This window comes from Anopheles coustani, chromosome 3 (genome assembly GCF_943734705.1).
Source record: "Anopheles coustani chromosome 3, idAnoCousDA_361_x.2, whole genome shotgun sequence".
Classification (NCBI taxonomy): domain Eukaryota; kingdom Metazoa; phylum Arthropoda; class Insecta; order Diptera; family Culicidae; genus Anopheles; species Anopheles coustani.
Genome location: NC_071288.1, coordinates 44,514,815 through 44,531,331, shown reverse-complemented (window position 1 = coordinate 44,531,331; position 16,517 = coordinate 44,514,815). Strand labels below are relative to the sequence as shown.

Genomic DNA, 16,517 nt, shown 5'->3' with positions numbered 1-16,517 from the left:
AATGTCCTATCGTTCATTAGCGAAGAACTTTGGGGTTTCTTTTCGGTGTCGGCTGAGTTTTGGGGACGATTATTATCTCTGGTCCGAAAAGAATCTCTCGAACCTGTTAACTTGTGTTGTCGGCACCTTCCGTTGTTCTTTTGGTTTTATTTTCCTTTTTTAACACTGAACTAAACCCACTAAAAGAAAAGGGTTCCTGATTTCCGATCAAACAATTTGTTCGAGAATTGACCGTGACATGGAGTTGGGTTACGTGATGAATCACTGATGACAAGCTGCAGATATTGTGCCAGAGGACATAATTTTTTATAGCTACAAATGGAAAAATTAAAATCAACAAACTGCTAACTTCCTTCATTGCATTATGTTGCCGTTTTTTCCTCCAATCACTTAAAATGTTAACCCTTAATTGGATGTGTACCATGTGTAGAAAATGTACAATTATTTGCACCGGATGATATTGTAAGGTCGATAAATGTGTAGGAATGAAAGGTTTTCAAAGTTGTTTTTATTAATAGCGCGGTTCTAAACGCGTCTAGACTTAAGGCCGATTTGTTTTGATTTAAAAAAATATGTTATCTGTATCTATCAAAAGCAAAACAGATCGATATTCCGTCTGATAATTCGCCGATGAAGTTCAAAAATATCCGATCGATGTTTAACCCGAAGTTTAACGATGTATTGGTGGGTTAAATAGTGCCCTGGATAAGTTTAACGATTCTTTTCGAAGCTTAAGGAGACAATCTACATGTTTGAATTAGGGCTCTCCTTGTAAATACCCTGTGAACGGATCTTTTCGACCCTTTCACCGGCAAATCAAACTCATTAAACTTGCTCCAGTGCGAAATAAAACTGCGGAGGTTGACCGATTGCTTTTTTGTTTCGACATCGTCACGTTTTTTCCGTTTCTGGTTAGTTCTTCTTCTATACCAACTTTTGCAGTCCTGTCAGATTTATCTAAATATAGTTACAATGAAAAATAGTTTTCTTAAATTTACCTCAAAACTACGCCACACATCTTGTAGATATTTTTAACCTATTGTTGGGCACGTTAGTTTCCGTTTATGCCTAGTTTCATGTTTTCCAAAAACAAACATAACATGCAGTGGGAGCTTCTATAGAAAATAAAACAGAGCCATTGATGATTTACTATCCTTACCTCCCTCTAGATCACTCCGGTGCGTGCCCGGACTTCGTGGAGCCGGCAAACATTGGGATCCAGACGCGTCCAGCCTGGAGTCGGAGATCGAACAACTGCCCGACAGTGACGAGACATATGCACAGGTAAGTTTGTGAATGTTTTCGAATAATTTAGACTTATTTTCAATCGTCTAACGTTCGTTTCTCTGCCCAATCGCTAATCCCGTTGTAGGGTAAGGACACCGATCCTACTCGCAAGCGCAAGGTTAAGAAAAAGGTGGTACGCAAGAGCAAGGGAAAGATAACGGCCGCCGCCCAGGCCAAACTGGACAAGGCGGAGAAGGACCGTGCGGAGAAGGCGGAGCAGCGGGCGGCCGATAAGTTGGAAAAATCGGAAAAGCCTCCGAAGCCTCCGGTGAAGAAGATAAAGAAGGAACTGAAAGCTCTCATGCTCGATAGCGAAAAGCCGGACGATGACACGGCTAGCTCGTCGTCGTCCGGGTCGGAGAAGGCCGCGTCGGGCACCACGAAACCGAAGACGGAAGACGGTGGCCCCAAGAAGCGCAAGCGGGAGCCAAAAAGCGAAAAGGCTGAGATCGGCGGCGACTACAAGGATTACATTGGCAAGAAGCGGATGGCGAGCCTGAACGCGACCGCCATGTTGGCGGCCACCTACGAGGTACAGCGGGTGCTGTACCGCAACACCGACTCGAGCGATTCCGAGTGCTCGACCGAGAAGGCACCCAAATCGAAGAAGGTAGCCAAAGAGGCGAAAGATCAAAAGGACACTTCGAAGGGCGATGCTAAAGATAAGAAGGAAGCTTGCTCCAACGAGAAAGAGTATTCGAACGAAGAGCCGACGGTTACCGCCGCCAGTAACGTGGCGCAGGTTCCACTGGCGACACCGCCGGACAGCAAGCAGCAGCTGCTGGATCCGGCTTTGTCCGCGTCGGCCGGCCTGCCCTCAACGTCTGGCACCGGTGGCTGCATTACAGTAGCGCAGCAGGAAGTGCTGACCAAGAAGAAAAAAGTGGTTATCAAGACGGAGCCCATGCGCGATCGCAAGGACGATCCATTGGAGGTGAAGCGTGAAATCGAAGAGGTAAGTGTTGGCACCCATCGCGTAGCGACAAAACGCGGAGTAGACTAACGGGCAAAAAAAAAGCAACAGAAGCGGGGCAGGAGAGATGATAAAATCGTCCCACGTTGTCCCGCGGCGTGTGTCGATTTCACACGCGAACATGCATTGCCCGTTCGCTCCCTGTGTGTGCCGTGTTCCTGTTCCGTGCGTGTGCCGGTGTTTTTTTTGTTTTAATTTTCCCCCTGTTCGCTACTTATCCACTTCCATCTCACCCCCCGACAGCCTCGGCCCGTGTCGAGCAATTTGGTTATCGCGCAGGACACGGAAGTCACGATTACCGGTGTCTACGTTAATTCATCGCTCGGCACCAACCAGGAAGCGTACTGCAAGATGCAGTACCGCGTGCAGCAGAGCGTCACCGAGGAACGGCTGGTGCGACCCGGCGAAGCTCCGCCGAAGTCCTACACACCCCTCTCGGCCCTATCGAGTATGAGGCCTCCAAACGATCAGAGTAAGTGTTGAGATTTGATTGATGATTTTAAGTATTGTGTCCCCACAAATGTCTGACTTCGAGTTTAGTTTGAAAAGAGTATCGAAGTATTTTAATGCAATTAAACCCCATTCCTCTTGATTCTGCCATTTTATTTTTATACTCGCGTCATAGCTTTGCATTTTAGTTTTTTTTTCAACTTCAGTACAGTTCCTAGTGTTCATACTAAATGGGTTTGAATTTAGAAAATTGTCTTTAGTCTAAATTCACTCTCGAAATCCAAAATTCAACTGAATGAAACAATGCGGCTGTGTTCTTTTGTTAATAGCTGATTTATAATTCACACAATTAATTAAATTTTAAATTGTGTTTCATTAGTAGACATATTTTTGAAAGAAAAACGTGTGATCCGTAAAGGTTGTACCTATTTTTAAAGAACAAAAGAGGAATATGTAGCTACTCCAGACCTTATGTGCAATATCGAATCGGAATCCCATCGCAGAAAGCAACTCCGAACGTGATTAATATGCGACATTGCTTTGCAAAATAAATGTGTCCCTATGTTAGAACCGTCTTTACGGTTGAAGTTGAACCTACATCTTCTCGACACTCGTGCCGCCTCTCGTTTGCTTTGGAACAGAACATATAGACAAAAGTCATCGTCGAGTACAAACAAGCTTGTGAATAATAGATGCCTTCGAACGGTGCAAGTACAGTCGATAGCCGGAATGTGGACGATATGATTGGGCCTATGAAATATTAACTGCAAACCATTTCGTAAGGGTTGTGTTGTCCTTTTTACGTTCTGGTCCTGCACGGGACTTACGGATTGAAAGTAGTATGTCTTTTTACGTTTGCATTGGAATGGAAACACAGCCAGTGCAAGTGCTAAAACCGATGGGGAATGGCATGGAACAACTCGAGTAATTTCGCGTCAGGCATGTAATTGGATGTAACGAGTTTATTCTACGGTGGCATTACAACACTTTGGTTTCCGTTCATGTCGCTTGAGGTTAAGAATGGTCATGGGCAAAGTGACACCGTTTGATCGCCAGGTTTACGCCCAGGAACACACTGTCTTGTTCGAACGAACCTTGCTGGTCGGTTCGCTGTGGCATGCAATAATAACTGTTATGAGGCTCCCGTCCACTTCCTAGCAAGGGGCGGGGGCGTGGGGTACCGGGAGAAAGTGACTTAGTCACCAAACGGTAGTACTTAAGTACGGGTTTACTCACAGTGTCACTTACCGACCAGCTTGAGTATGAACTGCAATCGTTCACAGTGGTTTCCAGGTTTTCAGAGCTGCATACACTCCGGGTTTGGGGCGACCACCTTTTCCTCATCGTGGGGCAACACCGTATGGATTGGTTCTCCTTACAAACAAACAATTAACAATGCAGTAGACTGTTGGTGTGCTGTAATCGAAACTTTGCCGAAGTGTTACATACGTTGTACGGGAAGAAGACGTTTTATGGTGCTAGTGGTGACAGCTTAACGGTAGCTTGTAAAGCCAAGCAGTTAAACTTCTTAAGGAATTTTCATTTAGAACGATACTTGTGTAGAACTACAAGGGCATGTTCCAATTACAAATCCGACAGCTTAGTGCGATGCTGTGGTGTCGGCAGAAGTTTAAATTTATACAGTGAATAAGAAACGAAGGAATATCAAATTCTTGATGAAGAGTATTTGTCACTATCAATAAATATTTCTCTTTTTATGCACTTTTCTAAATGTTAAATTTAGAGCTTGTGAAGATTCTTCCTGCCCCACATTTACGAAAAGGTAAGGTGTGCATTCACAAAGTTCTTGTGCGAGCAGCAATATCCAAAGATAACTCACGTTCGCAGCAATGAAATCATATTTCATCGACGTTGCAGTTTGCCATTTAGTTTATAACTTTTAATGTATCTCAGTAAATCGAGTGTCGCTGGAACGTACTCCGCTTGTAGGGCAACTATATTGAATCATCTCTATCTATGTATCATCCCCTTATGCCAGCTAGAACGTCACATCGCCCAAAACAAGGTGCTGCTACAATCGAGAACTCGTACCTCTGTCTCGTCGGCTGAAAAACAAATATTCTTTTGAATGTTCGGTACATTTCCGCTGCAAAATCTGGAACAGTGAACTGACGATGTTAGGACGATGGCTTGTTTCGCGCACAACCGGCAGAGTAGTATCCCCCCGGTCGACCTAGAAAACCCTCCGTCTGTTTGTCGAGCAGTCGCGTATCCGTTTGGGAACGTTTTGTGCAACCGGATTCGGTCCGCATATTTAGTAGGTAACACGTCCTTCGGTTTGCACACGTACACCGGAAGCGCACGTACGCAGTGAACTTCCGGACTATCATTCCATACCTGTTTTCACCAGCGGCTTAATGTAGCGGTAGCGCTTTAACTATGGGTTTTAAATGAATTCGTCGCTTGTCGGGAAAAGCTAACCCACCACCTCCTTCGTCGGGGTGGGTTATGAAATTAATTAAAACAAAATACCGCCCAGATCTATTGGATTGCGTTTAATTAAACCATGTTCAAGCAGCTGCAAAGAAATTGTGTGAGAGGAGATGATGATTCGTGAATTTGGAGACTCGCCGGTTCGTTTGGTGCTTCACTGTTTGATCTTGACTTGGGACAGAGTTCCAAATGCCAGATGCCAGATCTTGGTTATTGTTAATGGTATTATATTTAAATAGTTTTACGCAAATATAGTTATTATCGGATATAAATATACATTTGCACATTCCATATTTGCCGAACTACGTTTACCTTAGGATCAACACAAAAGCAAGCCGATTATTTTTCTTATGTAAATGACTCTAGAATTTCAAACACTTATACCTAAATAGCAAGGTATAAAGAATCCAAGACTTAATGAATGATTTTCCAGCCGTAGCTATCGATAAACCTAAGATCTTTTTGTTGTGTTAATTTCCCTTTTTTTAAATGAAGCAAAACTTCATTTACGGACCAGTCATTGTTTAAATATTATGCTCCTCCGGTCCGGAGTGTTGTTGTGTTGTGTATTAATCATCGAGTTGATGCGTTTTTTCTCTCTTCTATTCCATTTATCATCCTAAACTAACAGGTATGTCAACGCCGCCGCTGTTCGTGCCACCGACCCAGTGCGATTCACCGCTAGGACCGCCGAGATCCTTCTATCCACCACCGACATCATCCTCCGGCAGCTCGAGCGCATTCTGTGCACCTTTGCCACACGACAGTCCAGGTGAGTGGCGCAGAACATCGGTGGGGAAAGTGGAAAATTCTCGTTCGCGCTGTGTGTGTGTGCTTTGTTTTTGTCCCTACGCGTCGAGATTATGCTGACGGATATGCATGCGTTCTTCCGACACGGTGCAGGCAATCAGCAGCGATGCATCGCTATGCAGACAGAAACCACCGTTCGCTCGATATGTGGCTACGTGCCCGTTGTCGACACTCCAACGCCATGTGCTCTGGAATGAAGGATTATCCTTGAAAATGCGGCTACGAGTACTCCAAACGCTCGGCGACGCGCTCGGTGTGGTTTTCTGCTCTAGGGAGATTACTGTTTGATTGATTTAACACCAACGAAACCACCGAAGTGATATCGCGTTAAATCGAGGGTGCCATTTGGGGGTGAATTAGATGGGTATTAATTATCCCTTTTAGTTATCTTCGCCCAAAATCTCTCCGACAACAACCATTATGTGGCAACGGCTAATAGAAGTGTTTGAGTGATGCCACAAATATACCTTATCGGGCCATAATTTTCCCTACATAGAATTGAATAACATTTCTGCCAATAATGTCGCAAAAATGTTCCGATTCCTAAAAGTCATCAGGAACACGAAATACTAGTGTGTTTGTCAAACCAAAGGTCACCACACAGGTTTTCCGCATGTTTCGATTAATTATATTTCATTCATTATCGTTAATTATAGTGTCGAATAGAATTTCCTCCAAATGTCCGTTTGTGTGCGTGCCGAAAATCGTCTCGTACCTTTTTCTTCCCTCAAGTGGCCCTAAGCACCCGTGTCACAGTTGTATGATTCAAACCCCACTTATTCCACCCCCTTTCTCCGACACCGCCGAGCGTGAAGGTTTAGGCAAATGTCATGTGCGCTTTTGCTACTGCTCTCGTAGGAGAAAGGAAGGACGCTGCGAGTGCGCGGAACACGGCGGTTGGAGATCCTCAACCAACAACCAACCACCCAAAACACCCACCCCACTTGACCGTGGGGTCGAAGTCACGCGGAAAATCATCATATTCCGGTAGCAATTAAATATAATGGATAGGACAAACGTTCCGCAGTTTATTATGTCTGACCAACTTGGCTGTGACTTCCTCCACACGGCGTACGTACACAGACGTAACGCGTGGCGATGATGTCATACGGGAGGGGATGATTTTCCCGACAGGTCCACATTCTCCGTATTTGGCATTCCGGTGGGAGTTTTCCTCCCCCCAGGCAGATATCGGACCGACCTGATGGCTAAATTTGGAGCGTCTCGTTTTGAGCGTACAGGCTTAATGCCTTCACCCGTTATCGATCCATGGGACAGTTTTCGTTAAGTATATTTCATTCTATTTATTTGGAAAATGATTCCTGTAAAAATATACCAAAATTGTGATTGCTGTATGAAGGAAAGGAGTTTCATAATGAAAATTTAATCAAGACTTTCCTAGTTTGATCATCCTGTTATAAAGCTTCTAAACTCACTGGGGGGGGGAAATGGAAAATCTCTTAGTGTGATACTAATGATTATCGTATTGAGTGGATTAAAAAGACTATTCGCTATTTTCTTTTTATTCCCATTGCAATCAGCATATTTTCCCTGCTGCTAACAAACTGTTTTGTCTACGAAATGTCCGTTGAAGAGAGTTGTTTTGATGGAAAAATTTATGGAGGCGCTGCTTTCGTTAACTCACGTAACGCTGTTATATCCGTTTCCTCGCCATGAGCGAACCGTTAACTGGACGATGACGTAGTTGATTCTAGGATGGCTTCTGGCACCTACGCTGCTATATATTTATCCGATGTTCACAGAAACAGGAGAACCAGGGTTTGGCGTGGGCGAGTTTGGAAACAAGACCTTAACGAAAAAAATAAAAAAAGTTTACGCATAACAAATCCCTTCCAAGGTTGAATTTTTTCGTCCATTCTTTCACGTCGGTGGAAGTAGCAAAAGGGAAAAGCTCTCTCATCGCGTTAGTTTCAGCAGTCGGGATGAACAACTTCCCGAAGGCATTTTAATCTGCTGTTCTGCCCGGTGCGGCACGTGCCCACCGTGTCCGTTCTGGTGGAAAACCGGAAGAAAATGAAACCGATGAACGACACTTGAACCGGTCGACACGTTGCTGCAAACGAGTAGCTTCAGTTTCGATCGGCAGCGGCTGACGGCGCGAATGCGCCATTTGATGACTTTTTGTCTCGCTGTCTCGCAGTGGGATATTTTTTTTATGACTGGAAAAGGCACGCCGGGTTGGTAACACCGACAAATAAATGTAGAACCGAGCGAACGCGGAAAAAGAAGCTGGACAATAATATGCTTCGGTTTCATCGTCCACTGCTGGTCAATGTCACCGCTCGAGAGCCGGGTGCTATAAAAACCCCTTGAAGGACACACCGGGACAAGGATAACGCAAGCAAAACGAGCAATCGGACGGACGCTCCGCGTGTTGATGGAGATCCTTCCAACCGTCCCGATTGAGGACGAGCAACGTAGCTGACCGGAACAAACGAACGGATAAACGAACGGATACAAACAAAATGGTCCGCCAAGGAAAAAGCCACCGAACAATGGGCACCGTCTTCCGGGCGGCTGTCGTTCTCGGTCAGTCTGCCCGCGTCAAATCTTTCCTCTTCCTGCTTTCCCGTTTGTATGTGTGTTTTTTTTTTGCGTTTGTTCTTTTATTGTGCGTTTTCGCCCCAAATGGCTCCGTTTCCGGGCTGTTTTTGTTGCTGCCACCACATTAAGTGAAAGGATATCAACGCAGACGACCGCTGACCACTGTACGTACCACTCGCCAATCAAGGACACGCACAATGGACGGAAGAGAAAGTGACTGTCTGAAGCCTTCTCCTAACCGTCCTCCGCACTTACGACGTCCTCAAAACCCGATTGTTTCTGCCGTCCGGCATGCCGTCCCGATCGGAAACGATATTAGTCATGGTAATGGTTTGAGCGTGAATAGTTTTTCCGTTCGGGTTTCCCATTTTCTTTCCGAAGGCTGGTGCTGGTTTTTTCCCTGGTTCTGCGCCGACCACATGGCATGGTGCTTTTCGGACAGACCGAGAAGTGATTGGTCGGCGCGCTAGGCCGATAAGCGGTGGTTTTGAAAAACATGATATTTATTGTAGCTGTGTTTTGTTGTGTGGGCCTTTTTGGATGGTTTTCCTCCCATTCCCATTTGCTTGTCAATGGTATCCATTGTGAGCCTTTTTGAGACCCCATCTTGAAGCGTTCCGGCAAGGGAAAGCGTTTTTGTCGTTAGGGTTGACATCATTACCATTGGAAATATCATAATTAAGTGATCATTATGTGTTTGAAACGACTCAGTTGAATGATTTTATTTAATACGATATTATACAAATATTGTTTGTATCTGACATCTTTTACGTTTCAATTTGAAATACTGTCAGCAATTTAATACTCATTCCTGTGATAATTTTAATGATAATAACGTATTGAAAGCCGTCCAATTTTGCAAAGGTCCAACGGTAAACCAACAAGGAATGAGAAAAGGAGCAGTTACTCATTACGGTATTATTGTTCATTCTGTCAATGAAGCCTTTAATCATCACGCCGTTCAAGTAAAGTTGCCTTTTTACACAATTTTACTATGATCCTTCTTTTCACCGATGTGTAATCACTCATTTTCGTAAAAGCATCGCGTGCCGTCCGTGAGAATGGTGTGAATATTTCAATTATCTTCGTATCAGGCTTCGGTGCATGTTATCCATTGCGCTATCGTATTCATATGTAAAAAATGTTAAATGAATTAAACTGATGAAATGAGTTGTGCCAACGTTGCAGGTGTCTGTCACTTTCGAACTCATCGATCAATTCGTTACGTTACGTACACTGGGCGGTAAAAGTAGGTCAATTTTGAAGCGCAAGGCGCCTCCATCGTTTGGACATGTATCTTCTGTCAGAGATGGTAGGTTTATTTTGACACTGGAGCGCACAACTCCGGTCAATTTAGATGCACGGATCGGATGAACAAAATGATATAAAAGAGGAGTGTGCGCATTCAATATGTGTTTTCCTTTCTTATCTTATCTCTTATTATACTTGGGGACATTTGTTTGGGACGACGTTTTTCCGAGCGTACATTTTAACTTTTATATTACTTTTATTATTAACACTCAATGAACCCTACCAAATAGTGCAACTATACGACTAAGTGTTATACAAAGAGAATTATTATTTTATAGTAAAAAATATAGGCCCTTCTTCTTAATCTTCATTAATCTAATGGTTTTAAGATGAATCTGTTTAAAGATTATGTTTTCATAAGAGCTCGTTAACATGAAAAAGAAAGTAAGTGAGCGTAAAGTGAAATAATTTCTTCTGAGAAGCGATACTATAATCTTGGCATTCTCTTGTAGAGCTTTTTTCTTTCTACAAGGAGAAAAAAATATGTAATATCCTTCATCATTGAAACGGGAGAATAATCGAGTGTGGTAACATTTCGGCGAAGTGTTGTTAACCGCCGTAAGAGAACATCTTACGCTAACGTTTATTTTCCTCTACAGTCAGACACGGCTGCAGCAAGGAATTTCCCACCAGCCGAGTCTATCCATCGTTGTAATTCAATCTGAAGAAGCCAAAACGCGCGACCCAGTCGGTGGCGCTAATCTGTTTTCGCTGTGGTAACAACAAATCCGTATTCTCCGAACACTTAGCCCGTAGTAATATCGCTGCGAGTTGTTGCTGCCACTTTAGCAAGTTGCAAAAGTAATAAAAAAAAAGAAGAGAAACCTCAAAAAGGAAAACTGATAACCGACGGAATGCTGCGCGGTTCCTCGCTCAGAAGGAACCGTCGCATTTTCCGGGGTGAATTCTGTGAACGGTTTATGAATTTTCCTGCAGGCAATTCTTGCAACTTCAACCGAAGTAAATATGTTTTATATTGTTCCCCTCGTAGGTGGGCATTTTAGGATGTTTGTTTGTATGTTTGCGAGACGGTGTTTACATGTGCTATGAGCGGGATTGTCCGCAAAGATGTTTTGGGCGAATGTATAGAAAAATGCTTGTACGTATTTTCCCCATTCTATTCTTTCTCGCCGCGAGGCAAATTTGAGAAAGCAAATAGAAAATGGATGAATTTTGCCAATACAACGCAACAGGCGCTAAGACACATTAGGAAGGCGTCTGTTTATATGTTGACAAATACGCTAGGGGACTATTGATTCATAAATATAAATTTTTATCATAAATTGTGTAACGCGATGAACGATTTACTGTTTAAGCTGTTAAATAATCGTATGATCACATTATTACCCTACAGGACTGATATGTTTCTCAGAATTTTCTTTTAATGCATTTCCTTCCTTAAGCGGTAAATATTTTCGTCGGCCTATATTTCCAACCGACCCTATTTGACGTCAATGAATGTATATCGTGATGCAAACCCGTCAAACAAATACGGTTGCTGGTGAACACGTTGAAGAAAGGTCTTAGAAAACGAACAAACAGAAAGCCGGAATGATACCGATCGGCAAAAGATGGAGGAACAATGGTTTGAAAACTTTTCGTCCAACATTTTACACCGGCGAGCTTCGGCTGAGTATGTAAGTGGAAAGTTTTTGCCCATTTCTCTTCCGGGATCAAGTGGAGAACGATAGAAGGAACGGTTCTTCGCCCGATCCCGCGGATGAAGTACGCCTCTTTGAATGTTTGGTGGAAAAATGATAAATGATTCTGTCGAGCCTATCCCCGGGGCAGAAGCTTGTATGAGTAGAAGGCAACACTGCGGAGTACAACTGAAGATTGACGTTCTATTTTCCTACTTAGGAAATGTTTTCAAAAGTAACTTTTTTGAAATGCAACTCTGTTCCAAGTTTACAAAAACTCTTGAATCGATCAAAACTTTATCATAAAACTATAACTTGCCTTAAACTGTGTAAAATCAGAAGAATCATTACCACTTGATTATGTTATGTCTGCCCTCTCAATGTTTCTACCGAAATTTTCGTTTAGTAAGGATTCGTTCCGCTTGTCATCTTAGTGAAAACAATCGGTTCGTTTCGGCCAAAGAAGCAGTGAAAATGTCATCCATCCTAGCTACACGCTTGTTGTAACTGTCCCAGCATGGTATCAGCAACCATCTTTTCCGATGGAGTTAAAAAGAAAGATCCTCAAACGGGCGACGGGGAGAGCGAGCGAGAGAATAAAAAAGAGAAAGTAGGAGAGAAAGCAAGGAACGTTCGGAGCGCTCCGGCGCAAATTGAAATATCAAAGGCCAATCGAGCCCGGGGTCGGCAGCAACGGGGGTAGCATAATATCCGATTTTCCTCCCCATCGTACCCCTTTACCATGCCGTTTCGCGACGCTTTGGCGAAAGTGGGGAAGCTTTATGTGGCCGCGGCATCGGCACAAAGGGACACCAAGCCCTGCTGCGCTCGAGTGCTTATCGTTTTGCATGCGCCTCGTTGCGAAATTTGTGTGCATAAAAACAGATCGTTTAACGTCTGCTCTCTCGGCTGGTGGTGGTGGTGGTGGTATCCGTGGCAATATCGACTTTGCGACCCGCTCAGGAAGTGACGGATCCGACGCATCGTTCACCGGCACAGGATGATGGTGCGAGGGCGAGTTGATGAGCCGACTGTGGCGTCGGTGCGGGGTTAAGCGTCCTGATTGTTGAGTGCCCATTCACCGCGGTGGTGCTTTTCTTACGGTGCCAGACCCTCTCCCCGGTGGTGCACATCGGGTTTCATTCACCCACGCAATGCACCTCCCGGGTCACCCGGGTGGCGGGGGAGGGGGGTTTGTTTTCCTTTTCCTACCGCCGACGGGGTGCACAACGCCTGGCTTGAAAAATGATGCTCTCGGGATCACGTTTTCTCATTTCAGTAAATTATCCGCATGCATACACAAGCACGGTGAAAGCCAGTAATGGACAGTTTGTTCAAGATCGTAAAGTTTGCGCGTGGAAAGTTCACCGATCGAGTTAACCGAGTAACGAAATGGGGAAAAAAAAACATTATTGGTCGTTGCCGGCCAAAAAGGTTTAAAAGGGTGTTAAATGATTTGCTTCAAGTTGTTGTTCATGAACTACACCGAGTAATGTAATATCTCATTATCATCAATACCTAACTGGGAATTTTTGTTGTAAGCAGGTAATAAATAAATTGCTGCGGTGTGTGCAGTTCAATTATTCGTATTGAATGCTACATTCTTGATGAACTATTTGAATGTAAATTTTCAAAAAACTAAAACAACAGTTAAAAAGTGGTATGTTTATTTTGTTTGTGTCACAAGAATTTAACTTAAAAGAAAAACACTGTGGCACATAACTGCGATAAAGAAGCATTTTTACTTACATTTTATTCTTGGTTTATTAACATTTTGGTAAAAGTTGCACACACCTCCTCATTATTTACGTTTTTATAATGTTGATTAACGCTTCAAACAATTCAAAAGACTATTAACGAGTTTGCAGAGTTTGTTTATGGCGTGTGTTGATGTTTAAAAGTGCAATTTAAAATTCCATTTAACTCATACACTTCCATGCCCTCTGATGTTTTCATTGATCGAAGCCTTCAGGTTGCGATCAAACACGTTCGCAAGGCATAATGACAATGTTAACAAATAATGATTCCACTGGACTACTTTCTCCATTAACGACTTCCCTCCGCAACAGGGCCCAGCAACCTCAACACTTCCGCTGCGTTATCTCTTCAACCCGATCGTCACTATAAAATTGCGATTGTTAATGAATCGAATCGCATATTAATCGCAGCATAAATTCATTGCAATCCGCGATTCGATTGATGTGGATGTGGGACCAACATGTGGTGTGCAACAATGTTTGCGGTTTGAATGAGCAGAAAACGAGAAGAGTGATAACAAAACAGAAAACGAACGAATTAAAAATGCAGTTTTGCTCGCACACATTCTTGCGCGACCAAAATCATCACCGATTATCGCCCTATCCCCGAAAGTGGCCGACGGCGAAACGGCCGCTTTCGCCCGAAAATCGGACGACGGGAGGCAGAAGTAACAAAAATAATACAAATAATTCCGGAGCCTCCAACCCAGCGGGTTGGTGGTTTCGCGAGGGAAAGCCCGATCCCCGCGTGCCAGTTGCAAATGTCGACGATGGCAACGAGTCAAAACACCTCTCGACGGATTGTGCTGCTGCGCGTCGGTGTCGCCGAAGTACCGTAAATATTGATACATTATTCAATAATGAATGGCATATTTATGAAATTGGTTGGCCCGTTGGCCGGATGCTTTGTCGCGCGAATGGCACGTGAGAGGGGACGGCTGGCGCTGCTGGCAGCCGTTTGTGAAAGTGGTGTAAGTCAAATAACAAACATGAAAAAGTGCCACACCGTGCGGAATGAAAACATACTTTTTGGATGGAGTGCAGGCGGGTTTTTTTTTGCTTAATCGAATGCCTGAAGGGACCGAGTTTTTTATTGCGCGGTGGAATGCAAGTGAAATTGGGAATGTCACAAGGGCACGGGTGATGAGAAATACGATGTCGGTATATTATGTTTACTATTGTGCAGGATCCATCCGATGATATGAAAAACTTTTGCTATTTATTAACGAAAGTATTTATGGACAGTTTGGCCATAAATAAAAATAAAAAAAAAACATCGCAAGAAAATATATTTTCATCCAGGATAAAATAAGCATTTTAAAATTTATCATTTCAAAATAATTTTGGAATGCTGACTTATTTGTTTGTTTTTTAAATATCTCATTTCTCACCCCATAATAATTCAAATCAAAAGAGTAAATTTAGTTTGGAAAATAAACCTTGTGGAACAAATATTTTGTTACAAATAAGTTTTACTTTCGAAAAAAATATATCAAAAATAAACCGTTAATAAACAAGGTGGAAAACGATTCGTTTAACATATCGTCCGTTCTGCGTACTTCCCTTGTAACGAAATGGCGCTCATGGGCGATGATGAGTTGCAATTTTCGGCCTTCATCCCCCTTTTTCCAAACGCTCGTCAGCGGAAACAGGAATGGCCGAAGGGGAAGGAGGGAGTAAAATAAAAATAAACCCTTTTCCGTTTTGCTGCAGCCGACCGTCGACTTAATCATCGTCACGTTTGTGGTCAATATTCCCGTTCCGGGATGATGTGGGTGCGGTACTGTGGGGTGGTTGGCGAACGTTGTGGTTAGCTGCCCAACCTACTCACCGCCATCCCCCCCCCGCCGAAAGTGCTATCGATATGCCACTGTTTACTGCCACATTGCGTCACACCGTGCCTAGAGTGCGATGATACGGGAGCTGCTGAGCGTACGTTCCCGTTCTGATGATGCTGGGAAAAGTGCTGCCCGTTTTTCTCGACCGTCTGGCTAGTTTCATTTTCCCACGTACACATACAGTGCACGGGCGTACATCCAGAATCACACAGACACACACACACAAACCTACCTTACCCCCGCACTGCATGCAGTCGGGTTTTTGGCATTGGTTTATTTAATGGAGTATAAAATTGCATAGAGAATGCCAGGCTCTGGATAGATGCTCTGGAAGGCGAAATTGTGGGCATGTAGGGCACATCTTTTTTCGTTGTTTTTTTTTTATGGGCCAGCACTAATTGACACATTTGTAAAGCTGTTCGTCGAACCTGGCGCACGCGATTGTGATCTCATGGCCGAGACGGTGGTTGTTTCATTTCAATTTGTTTGTATGTAAATTAAAAATCCATATAAACATTTGATTGGATCGAAAAGGTAAAAGAAAAACCATATATTTGGCCGCTGGATGAGTATTCGCGTACCAATTGATTATTAATGTTTCGAATTATTTTACATGATGTCAGTTATGTTCAGTATAAACTGGAACAAACAATTTCCCTCACTCTTCAGTGAGGAACAAACAATTTTAAAACTCACTCTTTAGTCTATAGTTTAAATAAAAGGTATTATACTGAAAGTAACTAAACAAATAGATTTAGTCCTTGCTTGCATGCCAGTTTTTTGCTCTTCATCAGACCTGAGATTAAATCCTCTAATCCTCAATTGAATCCAGTAATAGCGCTGCAAATTTGAAAATAATAATTATGTCGTTACAATTATAATCTGGATCCCGCGGGTTGGCTCAACGCTACCGCCTTTTTTCCTTCGGGCCATCGGATGATAATAAAGATTAGCATTTCCATTATCTCACGGCATCACGGCTGGATAGTAACCGACGGTCCTTCTGTGACGACCAATGCGCAGTAGTAGGAGTAGATCATCTTCAAAGCGTTTGATGTCATTAGCTCGCAGCTGACGATGGCTGCGTTTGCTTTTTGCGCTCGTAGCAGCGCGAACGAAGAACGAAAATTCCGCGTCCGTGTGAAAAACATACTTCGAGCATGGCTTTGCTGCCGGCTCTTTGCCACGGTTTGCCAACCAGGCACTCGGGCGTCGTCGTATTATAATCTCATTAATTCGCCTGCGCCTTACAGACCCGGGTCTGAGTAAAGCATCACACTTCATCACCCGTACTCCCGGTTTTTGATGCCGTTTTTCTTGTTTTCCAATGGCCTTAATGTGGGGGTTTTATGTACGGTATGTTTGCGTATGCTGGTATATTCGATTTGTTCCGTTGCGTCTTCTTCATGTAATCTGCACTCAGAGTTTACCG

General features: G+C 43.6%; 1 protein-coding gene across 1 annotated transcript in view; it reads left to right on the top strand.

The window, feature by feature from the left end:
- LOC131261878 (uncharacterized) overlaps positions 1-16,517 on the top strand; it is a 199,487-nt gene that overhangs the window by 21,939 nt on the left and 161,031 nt on the right. Inside the window, exons 3-8 of the mRNA XM_058263731.1 lie at positions 1,170-1,284; positions 1,373-1,447; positions 1,523-2,077; positions 2,144-2,242; positions 2,504-2,732; positions 5,796-5,936. Coding sequence (XP_058119714.1) covers positions 1,170-1,284; positions 1,373-1,447; positions 1,523-2,077; positions 2,144-2,242; positions 2,504-2,732; positions 5,796-5,936 — 1,214 coding nt within the window. The remainder of the gene's footprint in view (positions 1-1,169; positions 1,285-1,372; positions 1,448-1,522; positions 2,078-2,143; positions 2,243-2,503; positions 2,733-5,795; positions 5,937-16,517) is intronic.